Here is a 22155-nt window from a genome sequence, read left to right on the forward strand (position 1 = left end):
AGGACTGGAGGGAGGAAGGGCAGGGGGTGAGGGGTAGGGAGGAAGGGCAGGGGGGAAGGGCAGGTGGGGAGGACTGGGGGCGGGAGGAAAGAAAGGAGGACGGAGGTGAGGTAGGGCAGGGGAGGGTGGGACTAGGGGGCTGAGGGAGGAAGGCCAGGGGGTGAGGGGGGCTGGAGGGAGGATGGGATGGGAGGGAAGAAGGGAGGACCGGAGGGAGGAAGGAAGGACAGGGGGTGAGGGGTAGGGAGGAATGGCAGATAGGGAGGACTGGGGGTGGGAGGGAAGACGGAAGGGCGTGGGGGAGGAGGGAGAGAGGATGGGATGGGAGGGAAGAAAGAAGGGAGGACTGGAGGGAGGAAGGGGTGGGGAGGACTGGGTGGCAGAGACTCGGTGAACAGGGCAGGGACATTTTCAGCTCATGGCATCCATGCCCAGCTGCTAGCAGCTGCACACCAAGGCCTGGGCTGCACTACAAGGTAAGGGTGACAAGCTGCCTTGTGTTGGCCTAGCTCTGAAGTGTCTTTTCTTAAATTTGGCTCCCAAGTGTCTCTCGGCACCGAGGCATGGAGTCAGTCGATGCAGTGTCAGTGTAGACGCTGCTTTGCTTACGTTGATGGTTGCTGGCCTCAAGGAGCCGTCACACACTGACAATCCAATCAATACAAGCGCTCCTGGTGAGGACATGCACCACCAATGCAAGGCACCAAGTGTGCACACACACAAGAGACTTAATAGCTGTGGGGGCTGTATTCCAATTTAAGTTAGGTTGATATAATTTTGTAGTGTAGACATAACCTAATTAGAGCAGCCCTAAGGCTGTTTTAACTCATGCCTGTATCTTTCTCTTATTTTTTTTCCTATTTGAACAGTGCCTTAGAGGGTAAGTGAGCTCCACTCTTTCCTGATTACAGTGATTAGAGTTGTAGTGTTTCCAACTCTTGTGAGTCACATGATCTTTGTCTAGGTTTCTGGCAGAGAGGGGTAGGTGGACTGCATGGGACATGCAGGCCAGGAGAAGATTGGGGTAGGAGGGTTATGGTAGAGGAATAGAGAGTGCAGAACTGAGGTGGGGGTGATTGAGAAACAGGGAAGACTTCTGATAGTGAGGTCATTGGTGATTGGTTCCAGGGGAAACTCTCATGGTGCACCTACCTGAAGGAATATCTCATTCGTCCCCATTATGGTCCACTTCAGACAGTCAAAAGTTATGAGTCAGGTCCCAAAAAAATCATGTCACTTGTTTTAATTATTGAGGTCTTGTAGGGCTATCCTCACTATGAGCTCAATTGTTGGGAAGTGGAATGAAAGCTCATAAAAAGTTACTAGAACCCATAACTATTAATGTTATAAATAAATAGATATATCCTATCTCCTAGAACTGGAAGGGACCTTGAAAGGTCATTGAGTCCAGCTCCCTGCCTTCACTAGCAGGACCAAGTACTAATTTTGCCCCAGATCCCTAAATGGCCCCCTTAAGGATTGAACTCACAATCCTGGGTTTGAGCAGGCCAATGCTCAAACCACTGAGCTATCCCTCCTCCCAGGGAAAGGGCATATATGAAAAGGAGACAGCCTGGTTTGGTATAAACAGAAAAGGATGACTGATATGACACAAGGATTATGGTGAGGTCAAGACTGTAAACAAGAGGGGATAGGAACCAGAAAATAATAGGCCTAATTTCTGACACACCCAATTTTGGTCCAGTGGTGGGTAGAACAATAAGGACCTATTTGACCCATTGCATCCCTCGCAGACTTCTAAAAAGAGACTTTGGGGAGAAAAAATATGGATCCTGGGGGATTACTTGGGGAATGGTCAACAAACTTCTGCTTTGTTCCAGACACTGCCCTTTGATGATGAACTTTAAGGATCATTGGAGATGCCCAGACCTCAGCACACCAGTGAGGACATTTGGCCATCACAACTGAGCCAGCAAGGACCTTAGGTTGATACGTGTGAAATCCTGCTTTGTCTTCCCTTTCCTCGTATGTTCTTTCCAGTTCCTCACTATCTTCCTCCTATTCCTTTCTTCTCTCTGCATGCTTTCGATCTGACCCTGAGACCAGCTGCATCATACAACACCAGCACAAAAAGATAAGGCCATCTAGCTTGAGACGGACTGGTAAAGAGAAACAAGCCAGAGTCCAGAGCAACTGCTGTCCTGGCTGACCTGCCAGCCCAGAGCATCCATCTGTGATTGACTGGCCATCTTGACTTTGGGAACGTCAACAAAAAGCTGTATTTCCTCACCCTTGCATCTATCTTTCTGCTCAAAAGCAGGAGTAACCACAAAACTCACAGCTGAGGTTTGTCTGCACTACAGAGCATTGGCCAATATAGCTGTGCCAGCAGAGGACTGTCATATAGATACCCTGTAAGCCAGCAGAAGGCGTTCATCTGCGAGCATAGCTACACAACCTCCCTGAACAACATTAGCTATGCTGACAGAAGCACTCTCCTGGTGGCGTAGTTACAGCTATTCAGGGTTTTTTGCCAGCATGGCTGTGGTGTTGGGTTTTTTTCACACTTACAGCTGACATAGCTACACTGGCAAAACTTTGCAGTGTAGACCAGGCCTGAATTTTAAAAAATCCAACAACAGAACTTACCACACACACACACACACACACACACACACACACACACACACACACACACACACACACACACACACACACACACACACACACACACACACACACACACACACACACACACACACACACACACACACACACACACACACACACACACACACACACACACACACACACACACACACACACGTCATATCTATATTACAAACTTCTGCTGGCATAGCTATGTCTGTCAGGATGTGAAGAGGCCCCGATTGACAGCTATATTGTCAGAGCAGCTTATATTTGCAAAAATGTAGTTTTGCCAGTATAACTGCATCTACACTTGAGATATTTGCCAGTCAGGTATGTTGGTCACAATCAAACCCCTGGCCATCATAGAATCACAAACGTGGGTCTGGAAGGGACCTCAAGAGGTCACCTGGTCTCTTTCCCCACGTTGAGGCAGGATTAAGTATGCTTAGACTATTGTAGGAAAAGTTCATAGTTTGACCTTGTGATGCTGTATGGAATCTGGGGGGCACTTGAGGATATTATGAATATTAATATTGTAAAATTGTAATGTTATGTCAGATATGCCATGTAAGGTATCTGCAAAAATGTTATGATTTGCCAGATATGATAAACTCATTTATGGGTTTGTATCACCTTTGTATTATGAGTTATAGATATGTATGTCTGTATTTCAAACTTGTGCTATGTTCTGGGTGTCACTCCCAGACAGTTTGGCATCAGCACTGCCTCGCCTGCTTGATGGCTCATTGAGAACCATCAACTATATAATTGACCCATTGAGAGAAGACAGATACATCTTATGACTCAGCAAAGCATGCAGGGGCAGGCCTATGGACAGGACTCTACGGCTTTCAGGCCGTGTGCTGGGCAGCTGGTGTTTGAAACAAAGGAAGCACAGGCTGCATGGCAAAAGACTATAAAAGGCAGCTGCATCTTCTCCATTTTGTCTTCAATCCTGCTTCTTACTTCTGGAGTAACCTTTCTACAAATGAAGCTCTGAACAAAGGACTGAATGACCCATCAAAGCTGTGGATGGGAGTGGACCACATCCACCCTGACTGAATTGGCTTTGTCAACACTGGTTCTCCACTTGTAAGGTAACTCCCTTTTCTTCATTTGCAAGTATATTTATACCTGTTTCTATAATTTTCACTCCATGCATCTGAAGAAGTGGGATTTTTTACCCAGGAAAGCTTATGCCCAAATAAATCTGTTAGTCTTTAAGGTGCCACCAGACTCCTCGTTGTTTTTGTGGATACAGACTAATGCAGCTACCCCTTTGAAGCTGTGGATGTGATCCAGAGGGATTTTCAAGCTGGCAAACTCACCAATACTGCTAGGAACCTGATATATGGACTTTGAAGTCTTTGTATGTATGTAACTGCTTTACCATTTAACATCTCTCTTCTTGTTCTTCCTTTTTTCTTTATAATAAAACTTTAGTGTTAGATACTAAAGGATTGGCTGGCAGCGTGGTATTTTGGGTAAGATCCAAATCTATATTGACCTGGTAATGTGGCTGGCCCTTTGAGGTACAAAGAACATTTTGCATATGTGAGCAGAGTTTAAAATAACTTCTCACTGTACTGGACCTAGGTGCTGATTGGGGGCCAGAGATTGGAATGCAATAAAAGGGGCTGTGTGATTTCTTTTTTTGCTTCTTGATAACCAGTGTGGGGGATCAGAAGCACAGTTTGTAACCAGTTGGGAGGTTTAACTTCAGTGTTACTCCCAAGACTGCTCTCCCTTTTGCAGCCTGCCCTGACCTTGGCACCACCAGTGTGGGCTGCCCCAGGCACCACAGGTCACAGACCTGACCTAGGGAGAACTGTTTGACAAATAAGTGACTCTAACCAATATCCTCTCTCTGAAAATGGGACTTTGATGCATTTTGATTAGGATTGTTTTGCAGTTTAAGTTTCAAAATGCTCTATTTTGTTTTGGAATTTTTTTCTGTATATTTTAATCAATAATTCTCCAAATTTTGCCATTAATTTTCTAGTGTGTTTGCCATGGAACAAGGCCTGGTCTACACTTAAAATTTATAGCAGCAAAGCTATGTCAATTAAGGGTGTGGAAGTTTTTTTGTTTTTCATTTTCCAACCAACATACCTATGCTGGTATAAGCCCAAGTGTTAGCATACACTTATACCCTCATAAAAGTGCTTTTTGCCAGGGCAGCTTATTCTATTCATGGAACCTGTATACGCTATATTGACAGAAGCACTTCTATGCCAGTAAAGACTTCATCTACACAAGTGGCAGTTGCTAGTATAGCTATACCAGTGCGAAAAAAACTTTTCTAGCATAGACAAGTCCTAAGCAAGCCAAGTTCTCTGTACTCAAAACACCAAATCATGTTGTATGGTGATGGGTTATGTTAATATCTTTGACTCTGATCCCATTTATTCCATCAAAATATTCACGTGATTCTAGGAGCTGGGACGTTAAGGAAAACACCAAATATCATGAGTCATGATAAAATCAGGATAGTTGGCACCAATGCTTTCCCAGCAGTTAAATTATGTTGGAACAAGCCAGGCTGGGAAAGCAATTTTAAGAGTAGAAACACAAGCTAACTTTGAATCCCAGCCCTATAATCCTCTTTCTGATGGAATCATGCTAAGGCGAAATGGCAGGTCAGAGATGAGGTCAGGATCACAGGTCTGTGGAAAGGGGATTCCAGCTGGGGATAGTTAGAAATCCCTAATGGTGTCCCTAAACCCCTAAAATTTGGCTAGTTTCTTGGTGCCATCCATCCTGGAATCAGCTGATTTTTTTCCCTAAAGGATTTAAGATTTCAGAACCCTTCGTTTTAAGGAGTGGAGTATTAACCCCAGTGTTTTGGCCCCGTTCTAATTCTGGGACTTGCATCCTGTTCAATTATTTAATATTTGCATATAGCACTCCACAGAGGAAACAAAGACATAAGGAGTTTACCAGGTGTGATACATGTGGAACAGCATAACACTGGCAGGGAAGGAGGGGGCTTGCACAAAATAAAGAGAGAAAGCTGCTTGTCTTCACCCTGCACACAAAGTTAAAAAAGTGTGTATTTTATTAGGTTGACACATGCTTGTGCAGTTTCTACTAGACCCAGGATTCTCCTTTGCCTCCTGTTCTCTTAAAGAGATGTCTGCATTTCACCCTTGGATGGAGCATCCCCACAGATGCAGCCTGTAAAGCTGGGACCCTTCAGGATAATGATAGGCACGAGGATAACATCACTGTGCGTTAGAGATTTCATTACTCTTGTTTCAGGACTCAGCTGCCAGCTCACACAGCAAGTGCTGGGCCTTGTAACCAAGAGGGCAGCCAATCAAAAGGAATAAACCCAAACAAAGTCCAGCTCTGAAGTGGAAGGAGCCATGAGAGTGCGACAGGCTGTGCAGCCACATATATTCACGTTAAAGAACAGAGCCCGTTTGGCACCACAACCAGACAGCTTCCCAGATGCTCCTCTTATAACTGTCCCTGGCTTTTCCCCTCCTATGGCTTCTGAGCTCTCATATGAGCTAGGATCGGAAAGCAGGCTTGATACACAGGTTAGTGGCTTTGTCGTGTTGATGGGCAGTACCTCCCTCTCCAGGGCAGAGTTGCTGGAGGCTGCAAAGTCAGGGTTTCATGGGGGATGTTCTAGTCTTTGTCTTCTCTGTGCAATGTCACCAGGCTCTCAGATTCAGGAGTGTCTGTGCTGGTATGTGTCCATCTCAATGCTTGTCTTCTGGAACTCTGGCTCAGGCTAGGGTGCGTGAGGCTGGTGCTGAGGGTGGGGGGTCTCTCCCTGGCCTCATACTAGGAGCAAAGGCTGCACCAGCCTGGCTTTCACTTTGCTTTATGGTATTTCAAATACTGAAGCAAAAATATACAGATGAGTAAAGAGCAGTTTGTTTTCAGTGCCAAGGCAGACCTCCCTGCACTGTTCCCTAGTGTAACACCACTGAAGTTGGTGCTGTTACACCAGGGATAAAATTGGACCCTAATAGCTTCCCAGTAAGCTCCGCTCCCATTATCCCCTCTCCCATGCTGACCCCTTCCCCATCACACCCTTCTTTCATGTCACTTCTCAGCTCCTTCTTTTTTCATGTTGGTCCCACCCCCTAATTTAAACAGTGGAAGCTAAAACAAGAATAGTGACAACTCGCTGGAGAAGGAAGGCTGGGAGTGGAGGTGGAGGTCCTGGGCTGCTGAGAGCTGAAATGACAGGCCAGGAGTTGAAAGCCCTGGCCCCAGAAGGTGAAGAGGGACTGCTGGGAGGGGAGCCTGGGTGAAGTCCCAGCCTCAGAGGGAGAAATGTGTCTCCAATTAATCTTCCTCCTGCAGCCGTTCACTTGGCTGGATGTAGTTATCTTCAATGAAGCCATCATCATCCTCCAGTTGCAGCCCAGCAGCACTAGGCATGGATTGGTTCTCCCCCCAGGCAGCCCCCCTCTCAGCATGGCTGCCTCCCATCGAGCTGGTGTCAGGCAGTGGCCGGTGGCGGTAGCTGGCGAAGTTCTTATGGAATAGTTTGCACTTTGCAGCCAGTGCAATCAGGATGGAGATGCCAACAGCTGATACAAGGAAGCCCACCAAGTATGGCCAGCTGTTCCCTCCCTTCCCTGCAGATGACATGGTGGTTGCTGCAGTGGTGGTTGCTGCAGAGGAAAGAGAGACGGAGTAGGTCAGGGAATCCCCCTGTCTCACCTGTATCTTCCTGATGGGTGAGGGATTGCCAGGGCCTACTACCACAGACACAGGGTGAATACTTGGGCTGATGCTCCATGAGCCACAATGGTGCTGCTTAATGATGCCTATCAGAATGGTAGCATTTTACACCCACTTCACATTCTCTTTGCATGAGTGCAAATGATTGCATGGTGAATTGGGCCCAGTGTGTTCAGAGCTGTGATTCTGAAGTTGCCTGCGCAGTTTCAATTTTCAGCCTAACAGAAAACACCATTAAAGCATGTACAGCTTTGTATGAAAGGAAATTGAGTGTTTGATTATTAAAGGGGAACAAGGGAGTTTGTATATTAGTGAATTTGGAAGAGTTACTAATAGTTAAAACCCTCAATCACTTTTTCTGCGATAATTTGGGTTGGTGACACACAATCTCATGACTGGGAGACAATTTACCAAGGCTTTGTCTAGGTTAAGATTTAAAGGTATGTTAGATCATGTTATCTGGCTCCATCTAATTAAAACCTTATAAAACTTTAGTCAAGACAAAGCAAATTGTTCTTTAGCAGGTGCAAGCTGCGCAAGTTAAGGTCTCAGCGGAGCAAGTGTTACAGTACAATTTGCTTTGTCTTTAGCTTTGAAGGTTTTAATTAGATGGATCCAGCTAATCTAACACATCTTTAAATCCTAATTTTGGCTATGTCTTGTTGTGGAAAATTGACCACATGGTTGATTTTTGGATCAGACAGCCTGAGGCTCCTTTATTGATCAATCAAGCATGCATGCATGGGGGAGTCAGCCAAGGCAGCCGAAAGCCCCCGACAGATAAAATTCGAGAGCTTATATAGGATAAAACCTATATAAAAATGATATGCTTCCTTAAAGTTTTACATCCATATAAGGAATAAAGCAACGCAAGCCTTTTCTGTTTTTCCTTACTTTTGCCCTTTGCGGTTTCTTGCTCTGTCACCTGGCAGCTATTAATCATAAGCTGTTACAAAAGGTTAATTCTACTTTTATAATTTCTACAGTTAGTTCTGCTTTTATGATTTCTCTTTACCTTTCTTTTTCTATCTCTTCCCCCCAACCCCCAGGCCATACTCTACAAACTGCTTAACTAAGTTTAGGCCCTGACCATGTTTCCCCCCCCAGTCTTCATTGTTAAAAATAATAAATAAGTGAGGTCAGTCACAGGCGAGGGTATAGCTTAGCTGCCTTGTGGTAAATACTACAGTGCCTTGTCTCCACTAGGATTTTAAGGTTGGATGATTAATGTACCTTAGTTAACTTTTTTTTTTTTGGCAGTGAAGATAAAGCCTAACAAAATTGGGAATGAGGGACAGGGGATGGATCACTTGATTACTTGTTCTGTTCATTCCCTCTGGGGCACCTGGCACTGGCCAGTGTCGGAAGACAGGTTTCAGAGTAGGAGCCGTGTTAGTCTGTATCCGCAAAAAGAACAGGAGTATTTGTGGCACCTTAGAGACTAACAAATTTATTTGAGCATAAGCTTTCGTGGGCTACAGCCTACTTCATCGGATGCATGTAGTGGAAAATATAGTAGGAAGATATATACACACACACAGAACATGAAACAATGGGTGTTACTATACATACTATAAGGAGAGTGATCAGTTAAGGTGAGCTTTTATCAGCAGGAGAGAAAAAGAACTGTTTGTAGTGGTAATGAAAATGGCCCATTTCCAGCAATTGACAAGGAGATATGAGGAACTGGGGGGAGGGGAGGGAATAAGCATGGGGAAATAGTTTTACTTTGTGTAATGGCCCATCCACTCCCAGTCTTTGTTCAAGCCTAATTTAATGGTGTCCAATTTGCAAATTAATTCCAATTCAGCAGTCTCTCGTTGGAGTCTGTTTTTGAAGTTTTTTTGTTGTATTATTGCGACTTTTAGGTCTGTAATCGAGTGGCCAGGGAGATTGAAGTGTTCTCCAACTGGTTTTTGAATGTTATAATTCTTGACGTCTGATTTGTGTCCATTTATTTTTTTATGTGCCAGCAATGCCCCTCTGCCATGTACATTGGCCAAACCGGACAGTCTCTACGTAAAAGAATAAATGGACACAAATCAGACGTCAAGAATTATAACATTCAAAAACCAGTTGGAGAACACTTCAATCTCCCTGGCCACTCGATTACAGACCTAAAAGTCGCAATAATACAACAAAACAACTTCAAAAACAGACTCCAACGAGAGACTGCTGAATTGGAATTAATTTGCAAATTGGACACCATTAAATTAGGCTTGAACAAAGACTGGGAGTGGATGGGCAATTACACAAAGTAAAACTATTTCTCCATGCTTATTTCCCACCCACACACAGTTCCTCATATTTCCTTGTCAATTGCTGGAAATGGGCCATTTTCATTACCACTACAAACAGTTCTTTTTCTCTCCTGCTGATAAAAGCTCACCTTAACTGATCACTCTCCTTATAGTATGTATAGTAACACCCATTGTTTCATGTTCTGTGTGTGTGTGTATATATCTTCCTACTATATTTTCCACTACATGCATCCGAAGTGGGCTGTAGCCCACGAAAGCTTATGCTCAAATAAATTTGTTAGTCTCTAAGGAGCCACAAGTACTCCTGTTCTTTTTGTCGGAAGACAGGATAATGGGCTAGATGGACATTTGGTCTGACCCAGTAGGGCCATTCTTATGTTATGTTCTTATAACTTGAATGTAAAATGCCAGGATTTGTGTAAATGGAATAATCCTGAGAAAAACAAAAGGGTGGCTCTCCACTCTGTGGAGTGGAATATAGGAATTTGCAAATGTTTTGTCTAGGAAACAGCGTGATGAGGAAGGAGTAATGTTATGTTTCATTTCATTAAATACTGAGAAGCTGTTAAATGGCAGCTGTTCATTGGAATAAATGGTGTAAACTGCCACAGTTTTGCTAATGTAAATGGTTTCTCTCAATTACTAACACTGGGTAGGTTAGGTTCAGACCTTTCCTGAAGAATTTTCTTTAAAACCCTAGAAGAGGATGATCTGCAGCTCAGCATAAGGTCTTGGGGGAGGGATAGTTATCCTGCTCAGATGGCAAGAGATCATTCAGATTTCATAAGTCTCCCACTAACTAACCTCTGGGCTCCTGCATTGTATTGGTGCCTGTCATGTAGTATCTGAGTCTCTAATAACTTTGAGATTAGTAACTTTTTTTGTTCTGTAAAATTATCTGGTGCTTTATCTGACAACGAAGCGTTCCTCAAATGCGGCCACTGGGGGCTTTTCCTGTGGCCACAACAGCCTCCTGTGCGGTGATGGGGGGGGGGGCACAAAACATCAGGCCCTCTCCCTCCCTCCCTGTTGCTTCTGGATGCCCCGCCCTGCACTGCCTCTGGAGACAGGTGGGGCACAACACTGCAGGAGCAAGGTGAGTTCTTGACCCACCATGGGTGGGGAGGGACAGTGGGGCTTGGGCAGCAGGCTCCACCAGCAGGACTTTGGGAGCCTGGCTGCAGGGCTTCGGGAGCAGCCCCCCGGCTCCAGCCATGCAGTCTGGCCTCCGGCCACATGGGAGCGGGCACCAACCTCTGGCTGTGCGGTGGCGGGGCTTCCTCCTCCCCACCCCCCCATCACCCTGGGCCCCGGCTGCCTCCCCCTCCAATCCGCCCCATCCAGGCTTTAATTTGTCCTGGTGCTTGCTGAGAAAAGTGATATGAACAAACATACAAATATCACTTTTCACAGCGTTATTTTTAAATTATTGAGTCTGCAATAAAAAACCCTACATACATAAATTACAATGATTTGGACGTGTATATTTAATTTATTTTTCCTAAAGTTAATTAAGTATTTAAGAAAAAGGTGTCAGTGTGGCCACCAGCAAGAGTTGGTGGTTGCACTCTGAGGCCACCAAAAATGTTGTTGTGAAAACCCCTGCTCTAAGGGTATGTCTACACTGCAATTAGACGCTCATGGCTGGCCTGTGCCAGCTAACGTGGGCTCAGGCCAAGGAGCTGTTTAATTGTAAAGCAAATGTTCTGGCTCAGGCTGCAGCCTAAGTTCTGGGGCCATTCCCCATTGCAGGGTCCTAGAGCCCAGCCTCCAGCCCAAGCCCAACACGTACACCAGAACTGAGCAGCTCCTTAGCCAGAGCCAGTTGGCACAGGCCAGCTGTGGGTTTTTAATTACAGTGCAGACGTCTCCTATGTGACTGTTACCGCCCTTGTCCCCAGTCGGGACACCACACGCTCACTCTGACAAGGTCCAGAGCAGAACTCCGGCAGTCTCTCCAGCTATTGATGCTGCCAAATGCATGTAGCTGCCAGGAATGTTAGTTACATTCCAGAGCAAGCCAAACCTAGCAGAACAGAGTGAACCAAAATCTTACAATGGGTTAGTTAGGAGGCAGAGCAGGAATTCAGACCTCACATACTGGATCAGTGGGGTATATACTTTGGGAATATGCCACTGATAGGAAAACTGATTAAATAGGGAGTTAGAGCATTCACATGGGACTAGAGTTTCTGTAGCTGCACAACTTACTGTCATTTCTCTGCACTGTGGCCAGCAGTTTTCTTCTGAGTGAAAGTGGAGCCTGAGGAAACCACTGTTTTCTCCTGCAGCCCAGATCCTGAAAGTTCAGGGTCTTGACCTCCTGGCCCTGGAGTTTTGGTGGGGAGGCACAAAGTACTTGCACACCTAGGAGACAAAAACTGACTCAGTTGCAGGGGGAGGGGCTCCACCTTCCCACCCATCCTTCCATCCCCATTTTGGAGGGAGGTCTTCACCCTTGCTCTTTATTATATAAAGAGCACAAGAGAGTGCACCTGCTAATGCCCACCCACTTAGCCTGTTCTCAGCTTCTAGTGAAACCTAATGGAAGAAACAAGAGAAGAAATCACTAAATATGGAGCCATCAGCAACAAGCAAAATTAGGGGGAGGAGTTGCTGTGAATGTGAACTGCCTGTTACCTGTAAAGCATCAAATACATTTAGGCTTGTTCTCCACTACAGATAGGAACCTCAGAGGAGAGGCAGGGCAGGGCAGGACCTTGGAGGAGGGGCGGGGCAAGGGTGTTCAGGTTTGTGTGAGTAGAAAGTTGGCCATTTATTCAGATGCCTAAATATGAATTAGGAGGTGAACTTTAGGTTCCCATTTTCCAAAATCTTAGCCAAACTGAAAAAAAAAAGCCTTTTCTCCTTTGCATCATTTCTAGGCATCTTGGGCATTACTTGTGACCACAATAAATAAAAACTTTCAAAGTGATTTTTCAGTTGATGTCCCTTAAAAAATATTAGAGAAACTCTAGAAAATAGTCTGCTGGAAATAAGCCTGCATTAATCAGAAGAGATGGAATAAAAAGGGACCAAATAGGGTTTCTACATCTATTACTGCTGTAATCCTTCCCTGAACCCTTCCAGGGCATTTACGCTTAAGTCCCTCCTCTTTACCCATGGTCGCCCTGCCCTCAGTCCTTCCCTCACCTCGTCTTTGTTGTAGCCATTGCTGGAAAGGATACATGGAACAATTACAGACCCAGGGGTTCCCCTGAAGCAGGATCTGATGGGTTCTTTCCATTAGTTGCAGGACTAGTGCATCCACAGAGAGTAGATCATTGTTCCGCAGATCCAGATGGACAAGGGCTCCAAAGGCTAGGAACGCAGGCAGCTGCAGAATCTGAAGCTTATTGTTTTTCAGGAGCAGTGTGTGCAGGTTTCTCAAGCCCTGGAAAGCTTCTGGGTGAAGGTGGGAGATGTTACAGCTGCTCAGGTCCAGCAGATGAAGTGCCCAGAGGTTAGAGAAGACTGCTGGATAGAGCATGGGAATGATGTTGTTGGAGAGGTTTAGGGCACGCAGAGAAGGGAAGTGTATCAAGAAAGTCTCACTTCTGGGCATTGCCAAGGAGTTGAAGGAAAGGTCCAAGCTGGTGATGTTTCCAGGAAGGGAATCTGGAGTGTGCAGAAGGCTCTTTCCACTGCAGTCAGCCCATCCCTGAGAAAATATTGTCATCTATATGAGAGGGTTCTGCATCCCTGGTAGGATTCTCCAGTGAGACTCTCAAAAATTTCAAACATTCATTACTTTAATTGTTTGTTGCAGAATTTTACAGAAAAACCGAGAAAATGTTAGGAACATAGGAGCTACCAGAGCAGATCACACCAATGGTCCTTTTAGTCCAATATTCAGTCTCTGACACAGGCCAGTACAATTAGATAAAGACCAGCGTGGAGTGGCTCACTGTGGGTCTATAATCACAACACAATTTACAGAGTGAGATTAACATGAGAAGAAAGGGGTGGTGGAAGAAGCAGCCCAGATACTGTAGCTGGGGTAGAATGGGCAAAGTTGCTGGACATCCACTCCGGTTGTATTTATCATTCAGGATCATTTCCAAACCTGTGACCATCTAGCACTGGAATGTGTGTCCCCTCATTCCTCCCCTTGGATTCCCAGACTCTGCCTCTGTCCAGCGTGTTCTTAATTCATTAAAGGGTCTCCAGCTTCCGAGAAGTGGACTGCACTGCTTGATTGCTTGGACCATGTTTCTTACATGGGCTATTGCACTTCCAGTTCCCAGGTGAGAGCCCACCAGCAGACATCTGCCTGTGCAGAGTGAGTAAGCAAGCCAGAGTGACTGACTTGTAGGAGGGCATCTATCTAACTATTTATGGAAGGGTTTTAAACCAACCTGGCTTAGAGGGGAATGAAAACAGCTATATAAATATAAACCTATCTCATAGAACTGGAAGGGACCCCGAAAGGTCATCAAGTCCAGCCCCCTGCCTTCACTAGCAGGACCAAGTACTGGTTTTGCCCCAGTTCCCTAAGTGGCCCCCTCAAGGATTGAACTCACAACCCTGGGTTTAGCAGGCCAATGCTCAAACCACTGAGCTATCCCTCCCAGCAATATATAATGCAAGGAAGAAAGGGGAAGGTGATAGTAATTAATATAAAACAGAAGCTAGGAATGGTAGAAAGGAGGGGGCAGTGTTGGGGCAGGGACTTTGGGGAAGGGGTTGCAATGGGGGCGGGACAGGGGTGGAACACTGACCAGCGCTGGGAAAAGTTGGCACCTATGGACAGGACAGATCACTTGGTAAACTGGGTGTAAGCAAACAATATGTATTTTAATATGGCTAAATGTAAATGCTTCAATCTACGAACACAGAATATAGGCCATACTTACAAAATGGGTAGAGCCCTGTGTGATACAAAATTTTTATTCGCATCCAATCTGCAAACATGTCCTGTGGATATCCGCAGATTTGCAGGGCTCTAAAGATTGGGGACTGTATCCTGGGAAACTGATGTGGAAAAAGATTTGGGTTGTAGTAAGTGAAGGCCCTAATGAAGGCCCAGTATGAGGCCTGAGGCCTGAACCAAACTAAAGTAATGGTCAAGACTTTGCTAACATAAAGCAAAGTTAAGCTGTGAGCAAGAGGCAGGCCCTGCTCACAGAAGCTGGCAAGAAAGGGGCTGATGTTGCATAAATATATATTCACCTCGCATAGTTAAAGTATAAACATGGTACCAAGATACACTATACCGGAACATTCCACAAATAACATGGAACAGGCCGACCCATCCCAATGACAGGCAAAAGAGTAAAATGATGGATAGAGTTGTTTTGATCGAACCAACAGGTACAAGGTGCGAGGCGGCACCTTACTGCATAGAGGGGTTGTACCTTGCTACGTAGAGGGGTTGCACCTCAATACGTCAGGAGTGATGTGTAACTTGTTTGTACCTGTGTATAAAAATGGATCCCTGGGGTGGTGTCTTTGTCCGGCCACGGGGGCAGTGGAAAGTCCCGCCACTGAGCCGGGTCCTTGCCAAGAGGCACTTTTCTCGTAGTATGCCCTGAATTAGGCTCAGAAACCTACAGGGAACTGCAATTGTGTCCGAGATCGCAATAAACCTGGCCGAGGTGCCTTTGTATCTTACTAGACTCTGTGGTCATTGGGGGTTCTCGTCGGGTCTGCTGTGTCAGCTATCTGCAGACCTGGGGCAGCACACAAAGGGAACACACGCACGCAGCCGAGTGATATCAACAGAAGAAAGCAGAAGCACCACACCGGTAGCATCTGACAACATGGGTATCATGGATAATCAGCTGAACATGAACCCCAGGATGACACTGTGGTCAAAAGGGTTAATGTGAGCCTTGGAAGCATAAATCTTGAGTAGGAGTAGAGGTTATTTTACTTCTGTATTTGGCATTAGTGTGACTGCTGCTGGAATACTGTGTCTAGTTTTGGTGTCCACAAGTCAAAAAGGATGTTGATAAATTTGAAAGGGGTTCAAGCCACAAGAATGATTAAAGCAGTGGTCCCCAACCTTTCTCGTCTGGCGGGCGCCAAACGACGAGCCACGGAGGACTGTGGCAGCGGACGAGCAGCCGCCAAAATGCCGCCAACAAGCAGCAATGTCAATAGGTGTCGCCGCCGAGAAGCAGCGTCATCCAGATGCGTCGCCGCCGAAAATCGGTGGCATTTGGATGATGCTGCTTTTCGGCAGCATTTCGGCGGATGCTCGTCCGCCAGCCAGGAGGCGGGCGCACTTAGACGCCCTGGTGGGTGCCATGGCGGCCGCGGGCACTGCGTTGGGGACCCCTGGATTAAAGGATTAGAAAACGTGTTTTATTGTGACAGACTCCAGGAGCTCCAACTATTAACCTTCTCTCTGTTAAATTAAAGGGATGACTTGAGTACCTACATGGGGAACAAATACTTGATAATGGGCTCTTTAAGCTAGCAGAGAAAACCATAACAGGATCCAATGGCTGGAAGTTGAAGCTAGACAAATTCAGACTGGAAATAAGGCAATGTTTAATGGTGAGAGTAATCAGACATTGGAACAGTTTACTCGGGGTCATGGTGGATTCTCCATCATTGCGACTTTTAAATCAAGATTGGATGATTTTCTAAAAGAGCTGCCCTAGGAATTATTGTGGGACAGTTCTGTGGCCTGTGCTATACAGGAGGCCAGACTAGATGATCACAATCATAGGCACTGACTCCGTGGGTGCTCTGGGGCTAGAGCACCCACAGGGAAAAATTGGTGGGCGCTCTTTACCCACCAGCAGCTCCCCGCTCCCCCAGCTCACCTCTGCCTCCTCCCCTGAGCGCACCGCCATGTCCTGCTTCTGCCCCCTCCCTCCCAGCGCTTGCGCTGCAAAACAGCTGTTTTGTGCGGCAAGCGCTGGGAGGGAGGGGGGAGGAAGAGGAACGTGGTGTGCTCGGGGAAAAGGTGGGGCTGGGGTGGGGATTTGGGGAGTGGTGCAATAGGGGCAGGGAGGGGGCGGAGTCAGGGCGGGGGGAGTGTGAGCACCTACCGGCGTCAACAAAAGTTGATGCCTGTGATCACAATGGTCCCTTCTGGCCTTGGAATCTATGAATGGCCATTTCTTTCTAAGAAATGTTCAAATCTCACTGTAAAGCAGGGGTCTCAAACTCCCGGCCTGCGGGCCATCTGCGGCCCAAGAACCTCCCCAGTGTGGCCCACGGGGCTCCTTCCCACACACACTCAGCCCCCAAACTCCCTCCCAGAGCCTGCACCCCTCCCCCTGCAACTTCACCCACTGCCCCATCCCAGAGCCTGCACCAAGCACCCAAACTCCATCCCCGAGCCCAACCTCTAACCCCTTCTGCACCCAAACTCCCTCCCAGAGCCTACACTCTGCACCCTAATCCCCTACCCCAGATCTCCTCCCCCACCCAAACTCCCTCTGAGCCTTAGACAGGTGGGGGGTGGAGTTTGGGGGGGCAGGTTCTGGGCAGCATGAGTAACATTATTGGCCCACTGGGAGGATTTGAGGACTGGCACTGGCCCTAAGGTAAATTGAGTTTGAGACCCCTGCTGTAAAGACTCCAAATGATGGAGAATCCACTACATCTCTTGGTAGCCCTTCCTGCCTACACATATGACTTTACACATTTCTGTATGGAGCTGTCTCTTGCGGCTTGCAGAACCTACTCTAATCTCTCCTGGTCCCTTTGCAGTTTGGTTCAGCTTTCTATAGTATTTTGTTGTTGTCTTGCATTCAATTGATTGGGCTGGACAGGACCTCCTGGGTCACTGAGCTCCTTTCCTGGGTGATTTTAGACTACCCTGAGCCCTGTGAAGAGTCCTCCATACCCACCTTACTGTCAATGCTGCAAGGATGTCCTGCTGCCGCAGGCCAGACACAGAGGAGGCTGCAGACACAAAGGTACCAGGCACATTCCATTTGGCTTCAGGAAACTGCACAACAGAAAAACAAGTCACAGGGAGGTTGTGGGGGACAGAAGTCTCCAGACCCTGCCCCCACTGAAATGAAGGTGTGACATAGACCAGTGCTGGGAAGAGACCAGACTATTTCCTCCCCCAATCCTGTCCCAATCAGAGTCCATTGACTCCAGGCACTTCTGGTACAGCTGCCCCCCCTCTTCCCCCCCCCTTTTTTTTTAAATAAAATGCAAATAAAACATAACGTTGACAACTATAAACTACTACAGCCACTTAATAAAGCTCATGAGAGAGAGCTTGCTCCAGCAGGCTGAGCACAAGGCAGTGACACCTGAGTTCTAACCCTGGCTCTGGGGCGGACTTGCGGTGCAGTCTTGAGCAGCTCAATCTCTCTGCCTCAGTCTCTCCATCTGTAAAATGGAGATAAAACCCCCTCATAAGAATGGCCATACTGGGTCAGACTAAAGGTCCATCCAGCCCAGTATCCTGTCTACCAACGGTGACCAATGCCAGGTGTCCCAGAGGGAGTGAACCTAACAGGTAATGATCAAGTGATCTCTCTCCTGCCATCCATCACAGCTCTCTGCCTCTCATAGCTGTTGTGAGGATTAGCCAATGTCTGTACAATGCTTTGTAAACCTAAAGCACTGCATGAAAAAAATGGAAGCAGTGGAGATCATTGTATTGGACATCATCTGTCAGTGCCGACCATCTCTGAACCTCAATGGCTTTCTCATTACACTCCTGCTTGCTCTCAAAAGTTCTTCCTGCAATGACGATGTCCTGCTGGAGTGCAGGTCAGCTGCTCTTGGTCTGTGTTTACTGCCGGCTGTGCCAGCAGTGTTCTGCCTGTCCCAAGAACCGGAGAGCCCAGGGTTGCGGGGGAACCTGTTTGTCATTCTGCTCAGAGCATTGCTTGTATTGAAGCTTCTTGGCACACAGGCTTTTGTAACTATTTCAGGGTTAAATCTCTTTGGCTCACAAAGCTCATGGGATATAGGCGGTAAGATTTTTGTCCTTCTGTCCATGAGTGGGTGTCTGAACTCATGATCCTAAGAAAGCATTGAGAAGTGGATTGTGAGATCCAAATGATGCGAAGTAGTAACCTCTTGCATCTGGAAGGACTGTGCATGAATTAGAGATGAGAGGTGGCCAGGGCATGTGTGGAAGGGCAGGTGATGAGGCAGGACAGACATGAGGCAGGATATATCCAGGAGGGTTAGAAGGATGGAGAGCACTGGGAGATGCCCAGGGAGAGGAGTAAAAGGGCAGGGGGCAGTGCTGGGGTGGTAGATGGAGGAGGTAGTGCTGAGGGGAGAAGTGCCAAGGGGGTGGGTAGAAAGTAAGGGGTAGATGGGCAAGGGACAGCACTGAAGGGGTGGGGAAGGGGTCAGTGCTGAGGGGGAGGATCGGGGAAGGGGTCAGTGCTGAGGGGGAGGGCCAGGGAGCAGCAAATGGGGGAAGAAGGGTCAATGCTGAGGGAGAGGGTCAGTGCTGAGGGGTGAGGCAGGAGGGCAGCACATAGGGGGAGGGTCAGGGGAAGGTGTCAGTGCTGGGGGAGGGGCAGGAGGGCAGCGCTGAGGGGGAAGGGCAGTGGAACAGGGCAGCTCTGATGGGGAGAGTCAGAGGAAGGAGTCAGTGCTGAGGGGAGAGGGGCAGTGCTGGGGGGTGGGGCAGGAGGGTAGCACTTAGGGAGTGGGGCAGGGGGCTACAAAGGGGGTCAGTGCTGAGGGGAGCAGGGTCGGGGCAGGACTAAGGGGGAGGGGTCAGTGCTGATGGGGGCAGCAAGGGCAGCACAGGGGGGAGGGGGCAGTGCTGAGTGGGGTGGGTCGGGAAGGGGGCAGAAAAGCAGAGGTCAGTGCGCAGAGCACGGTGGGGCAGGAGGGCAGTGCTGAGGAGTGGGTCAGGGGAACGGGGCAGCGCTGAGCAGGGAGAGTCAGAGGAAGGAGTGGGTGCTGAGGGGGGAGGGTCAGGGAGCAGCACAGAGAGGGAGGGGCCATGCTCAGGGTGTGGCAGGAGGTCAGGGGGCAGTGCAGAAGGGGAGGGGTCAGTGCTGAGGAGGAATGGTCAGGGGGCAGTGCAGAGGGGAAGGGAGCACCACTGGGGTCAGTGCTGAGGAGGGTAGGGCAGGGGTCAGTGCTGATGGGGGTAGCAGGGGGCAGCACAGGGGGAGGGGCAATGCTGGAGAGGTGGGGCAGTGCTGGGGGGTGAGGCAGGGGAAGGGGTCCGTGCTGGTGGGGAAGGGGCAGGGGGCAGTATCGAGGGGAGGGGGCAGCAATGTAGCCAAGTTCCAGGGTTCCCTGCAGGGTCAGGGTCTGTGGGGCTCCAGCCCCAGTTTCTACATGGTGAATTTCAGCTCTGACTGGGGGGTGAACTGCACTCTGATTGGTGGCTCTTCCCAAGGGAGGCGGACCAGTGCGTAAATCAACAAATCAGGACTTCTTTAGGAAACAGTAAGAGCTGCTCCCACCCCACTCTGGCGTCCTCTAGTTCAGTGGTTCTCAATCAGGGATATGTGTTCCCCTGGGATACATCCATAGGCGCCGACTCCGTAGGTGCTCCAGGGTTGGAGCACCCATGGGGAAAAATTGGTGGGTGCTCTGCACCCACCGGCAGCCAAGCTCCCCTCCCCATCCTGCCCCACCCCACCTCACCTCCTCCCCCTGAGCGCACCGCGTCCCCGCTTTCCTCCCAGTGCTTGCTGCCACAAAACAGCTGTTTCGCAGCATAACAAGCTCCGGGCAGGAGGGAGGGAGGGAGGAGGAGCAGGAACACGGCGCGCAGGGGAGGAGGTGGGGCCAGGGTCGGGATTTGGGGAAGGGGTTGGAATAGGGGCAGGGAGGGGGCAGAGTTGGGGCGGGGACTTTGGGGAAGGGGTTGGAATGGGGGCAGGGCAGGGGCAGAGTCGAGGCAGGGCCAGAGGGGGTCGAGCACCTACCAGCACCAGCAGAAGTCAGCGCCTATGGTACATCAACTCATCTAGATATTTTACAACACGCTACATATAAAGCACTAGTGAAGTCAATACAAACTAAAATTGCATGCAGACAATGACTTGTTTATACTGCCCTATAGACTATTCACTGAAATGTAAGTACAATATTCATATTTCAATTGATTTATTTTATAAGTATATGGTAAAAAGGAGAAAGTAAACAATTTGTCAGTAATAATGTGCTGTGACACTTTTGTATTTTTATGTCTGATTTTGTAAGCAAGTAGATTTTAAGTGAGGTAAAACTTGGGATATGCAAGACAAATCAGACTCCTGAAAGGGTAGTCTGGATAGGTCAGCGGCTCTCAAACTTTTGTACTGGTGACCCCTTTCACATAGCAAGCCTCTGAGTGCGACCCCCCCACTTATAAATTAAAAACACTTTTTATATATTTAACACCATTATAAATGCTGGAGGCAAAGCGGGGTAGGGGTGGAGGTTGACAGCTCGTGACCCCCTGAGGGGTCCCGACCCCCAGTTTGAGAACCCCTGGGATAGGTTGAGAGCCACTGCTCTAGGCCAGTCTCACAAGAGGGGAGCAGCCAGCAGGGGGAGCCCTGTAGCTAACCCCCACCTCTGCTACCCCAGTGAACAAAGTGCAATCTCTGCTCCTCCCCTCCCTGCCGCACCCAGACAGGGGTGGGCAGGTGAAGAGCCCTAGAGCTGCCTGCAGGAGCAGTGGGGCTAGACTCGGGTAGAATTGATGTTGGGGCTGGGTAGTTGTGGGGGCAGAACAAATTGCTGGGGGTTCAGAATGACTTGGGGGGGGATGGGCAGATGTGGGGTGAGAGCTCCTGCTGCAGGGACCAAAATCCCCTGAATAAGTTTGGCAGCATTGGCCACAGTAATTCTCACACACATGCTGCGGGTGAGCAGGGGGAGTTCAACAGTCAAACGACAGATATGAACACAATACAAATGGAATTTGTTCTTAAGTTTCAGAATTTTGGGGTCCAAGCCCTTGTTTTTTGAACCTCTGGTGGGGAAGAGCTGAGGCAGGAGGTGCCCTGGGGTGTGTGTAGAAGAGAAGGGGGTGAGAAGAGTCTTGGATCCAGGATCTAGGGGACAGGCCTAGCTTGCATTGAATGCTGGAGGAGGCTTCCCCTGGCGAGCTGCTTACAGAGCTAGGTTTGCAGATGTGGACTCTAAAATTGTGCCAGTCTGTGCAGACCACGGCGCTGTGGTTTCAGGCTGCATTTGCACCAGCAGAGCAGGTGGTCACACTCCCCAATGTAGTTTGCACCCACACATGGGAGACTCAGCACAAGCAGAAACATAGAGGCTGCTTTGTCACTGTGCTGGAAAATGGACCTGCTGGTACTGGCCAAGCACAGGTCACTGTCACCTCTACTCCCAGAACAGATGCCTGTCACTTCCCCAGCAGAGAGAGCCCACAGACGCCATCAGCACTGGGGATCTGACCAGGAACCAGAAATGAGCTTTGTCCTTTTTCCTCCTCCTCCTGCCTGACACCCCCACTCACCCCAAATGTTCCCCGCTAAGGGGAAGGCCAGGCAGTTACCTTAGGAGCTGAGCCTGGCCGCCTGCTGCCTCTTGCTTTCTTCTTGGGTCTGTGTATTGTGGGAGTGGAAGGTGGAGTCTCAGAAAATGGAGAGTGAATGTGAAAAGGTGAAAGGTAAATGGAGCTGGTTTAAAGATTAACCGTAATCAGCCTCTCCCC

The 22155-nt window shown here is 48.3% G+C and overlaps 2 protein-coding genes across 10 annotated transcripts in view; one reads left to right on the forward strand and one right to left on the reverse strand.

Annotated features, from left to right (window-relative positions):
- The window catches only part of TMEM125 (transmembrane protein 125), a 39557-nt gene extending 33633 nt beyond the window's left edge, over nt 1-5924 (forward strand). For 3 of the 8 annotated variants that reach the window (XR_508561.4, XR_006173198.2, XR_010589575.1), the window contains exons 2-3: nt 1842-3986; nt 5875-5924. The gene's annotated coding sequence lies outside the window, so the exon portion shown is untranslated. Of the gene's footprint in view, nt 1-319; nt 477-1841; nt 3987-5874 lie in introns of those variants that run through there. The other 5 variants (XM_024103879.3, XM_065553656.1, XR_508560.3 and 2 more) reach the window with 4 other exon arrangements.
- C8H1orf210 (chromosome 8 C1orf210 homolog) lies at nt 5631-22138 on the reverse strand. 2 transcript variants are annotated; one of them, XM_065553652.1, is made up of 5 exons: nt 21997-22138; nt 17393-17493; nt 12735-13242; nt 11793-11948; nt 5631-7235 (listed from the first exon to the last, which is right to left on the reverse strand). In XM_065553652.1, the coding sequence occupies exons 2-5, from the start codon at nt 17477-17479 to the stop codon at nt 6919-6921; spliced, it is 1068 nt and encodes a 355-aa protein (XP_065409724.1). In that variant the 5' UTR covers nt 17480-17493; nt 21997-22138; the 3' UTR covers nt 5631-6918. The 2 variants fall into 2 exon arrangements, with proteins under 2 accessions (XP_065409724.1, XP_005307159.1); XM_005307102.5 differs by having other exon boundaries at nt 5631-7250; nt 21997-22136.
- Nucleotides 22139-22155: the final 17 nt, after the last annotated feature.

This window comes from Chrysemys picta, chromosome 8, assembly GCF_011386835.1.
Source record: "Chrysemys picta bellii isolate R12L10 chromosome 8, ASM1138683v2, whole genome shotgun sequence".
In the NCBI taxonomy this organism is placed as follows: domain Eukaryota; kingdom Metazoa; phylum Chordata; order Testudines; family Emydidae; genus Chrysemys; species Chrysemys picta.

Coding starts and splice junctions, on each gene's coding strand:
- C8H1orf210 (XM_005307102.5), bottom strand. CDS start 17,479: ATGGAATGTGCCTGGTACCTTTGTGTCTGCAGCCTCCTCTGTGTCTGG. Junction 13,243..17,392: donor CTTGCAGCATTGACAGTAAG/GTGGGTATGGAG, acceptor ATATTTTCTCAG/GGATGGGCTGACTGCAGTGG. Junction 7,251..11,792: donor CACAGTGCAGAGAAATGACA/GTAAGTTGTGCA, acceptor TTTCCTCTGCAG/CAACCACCACTGCAGCAACC.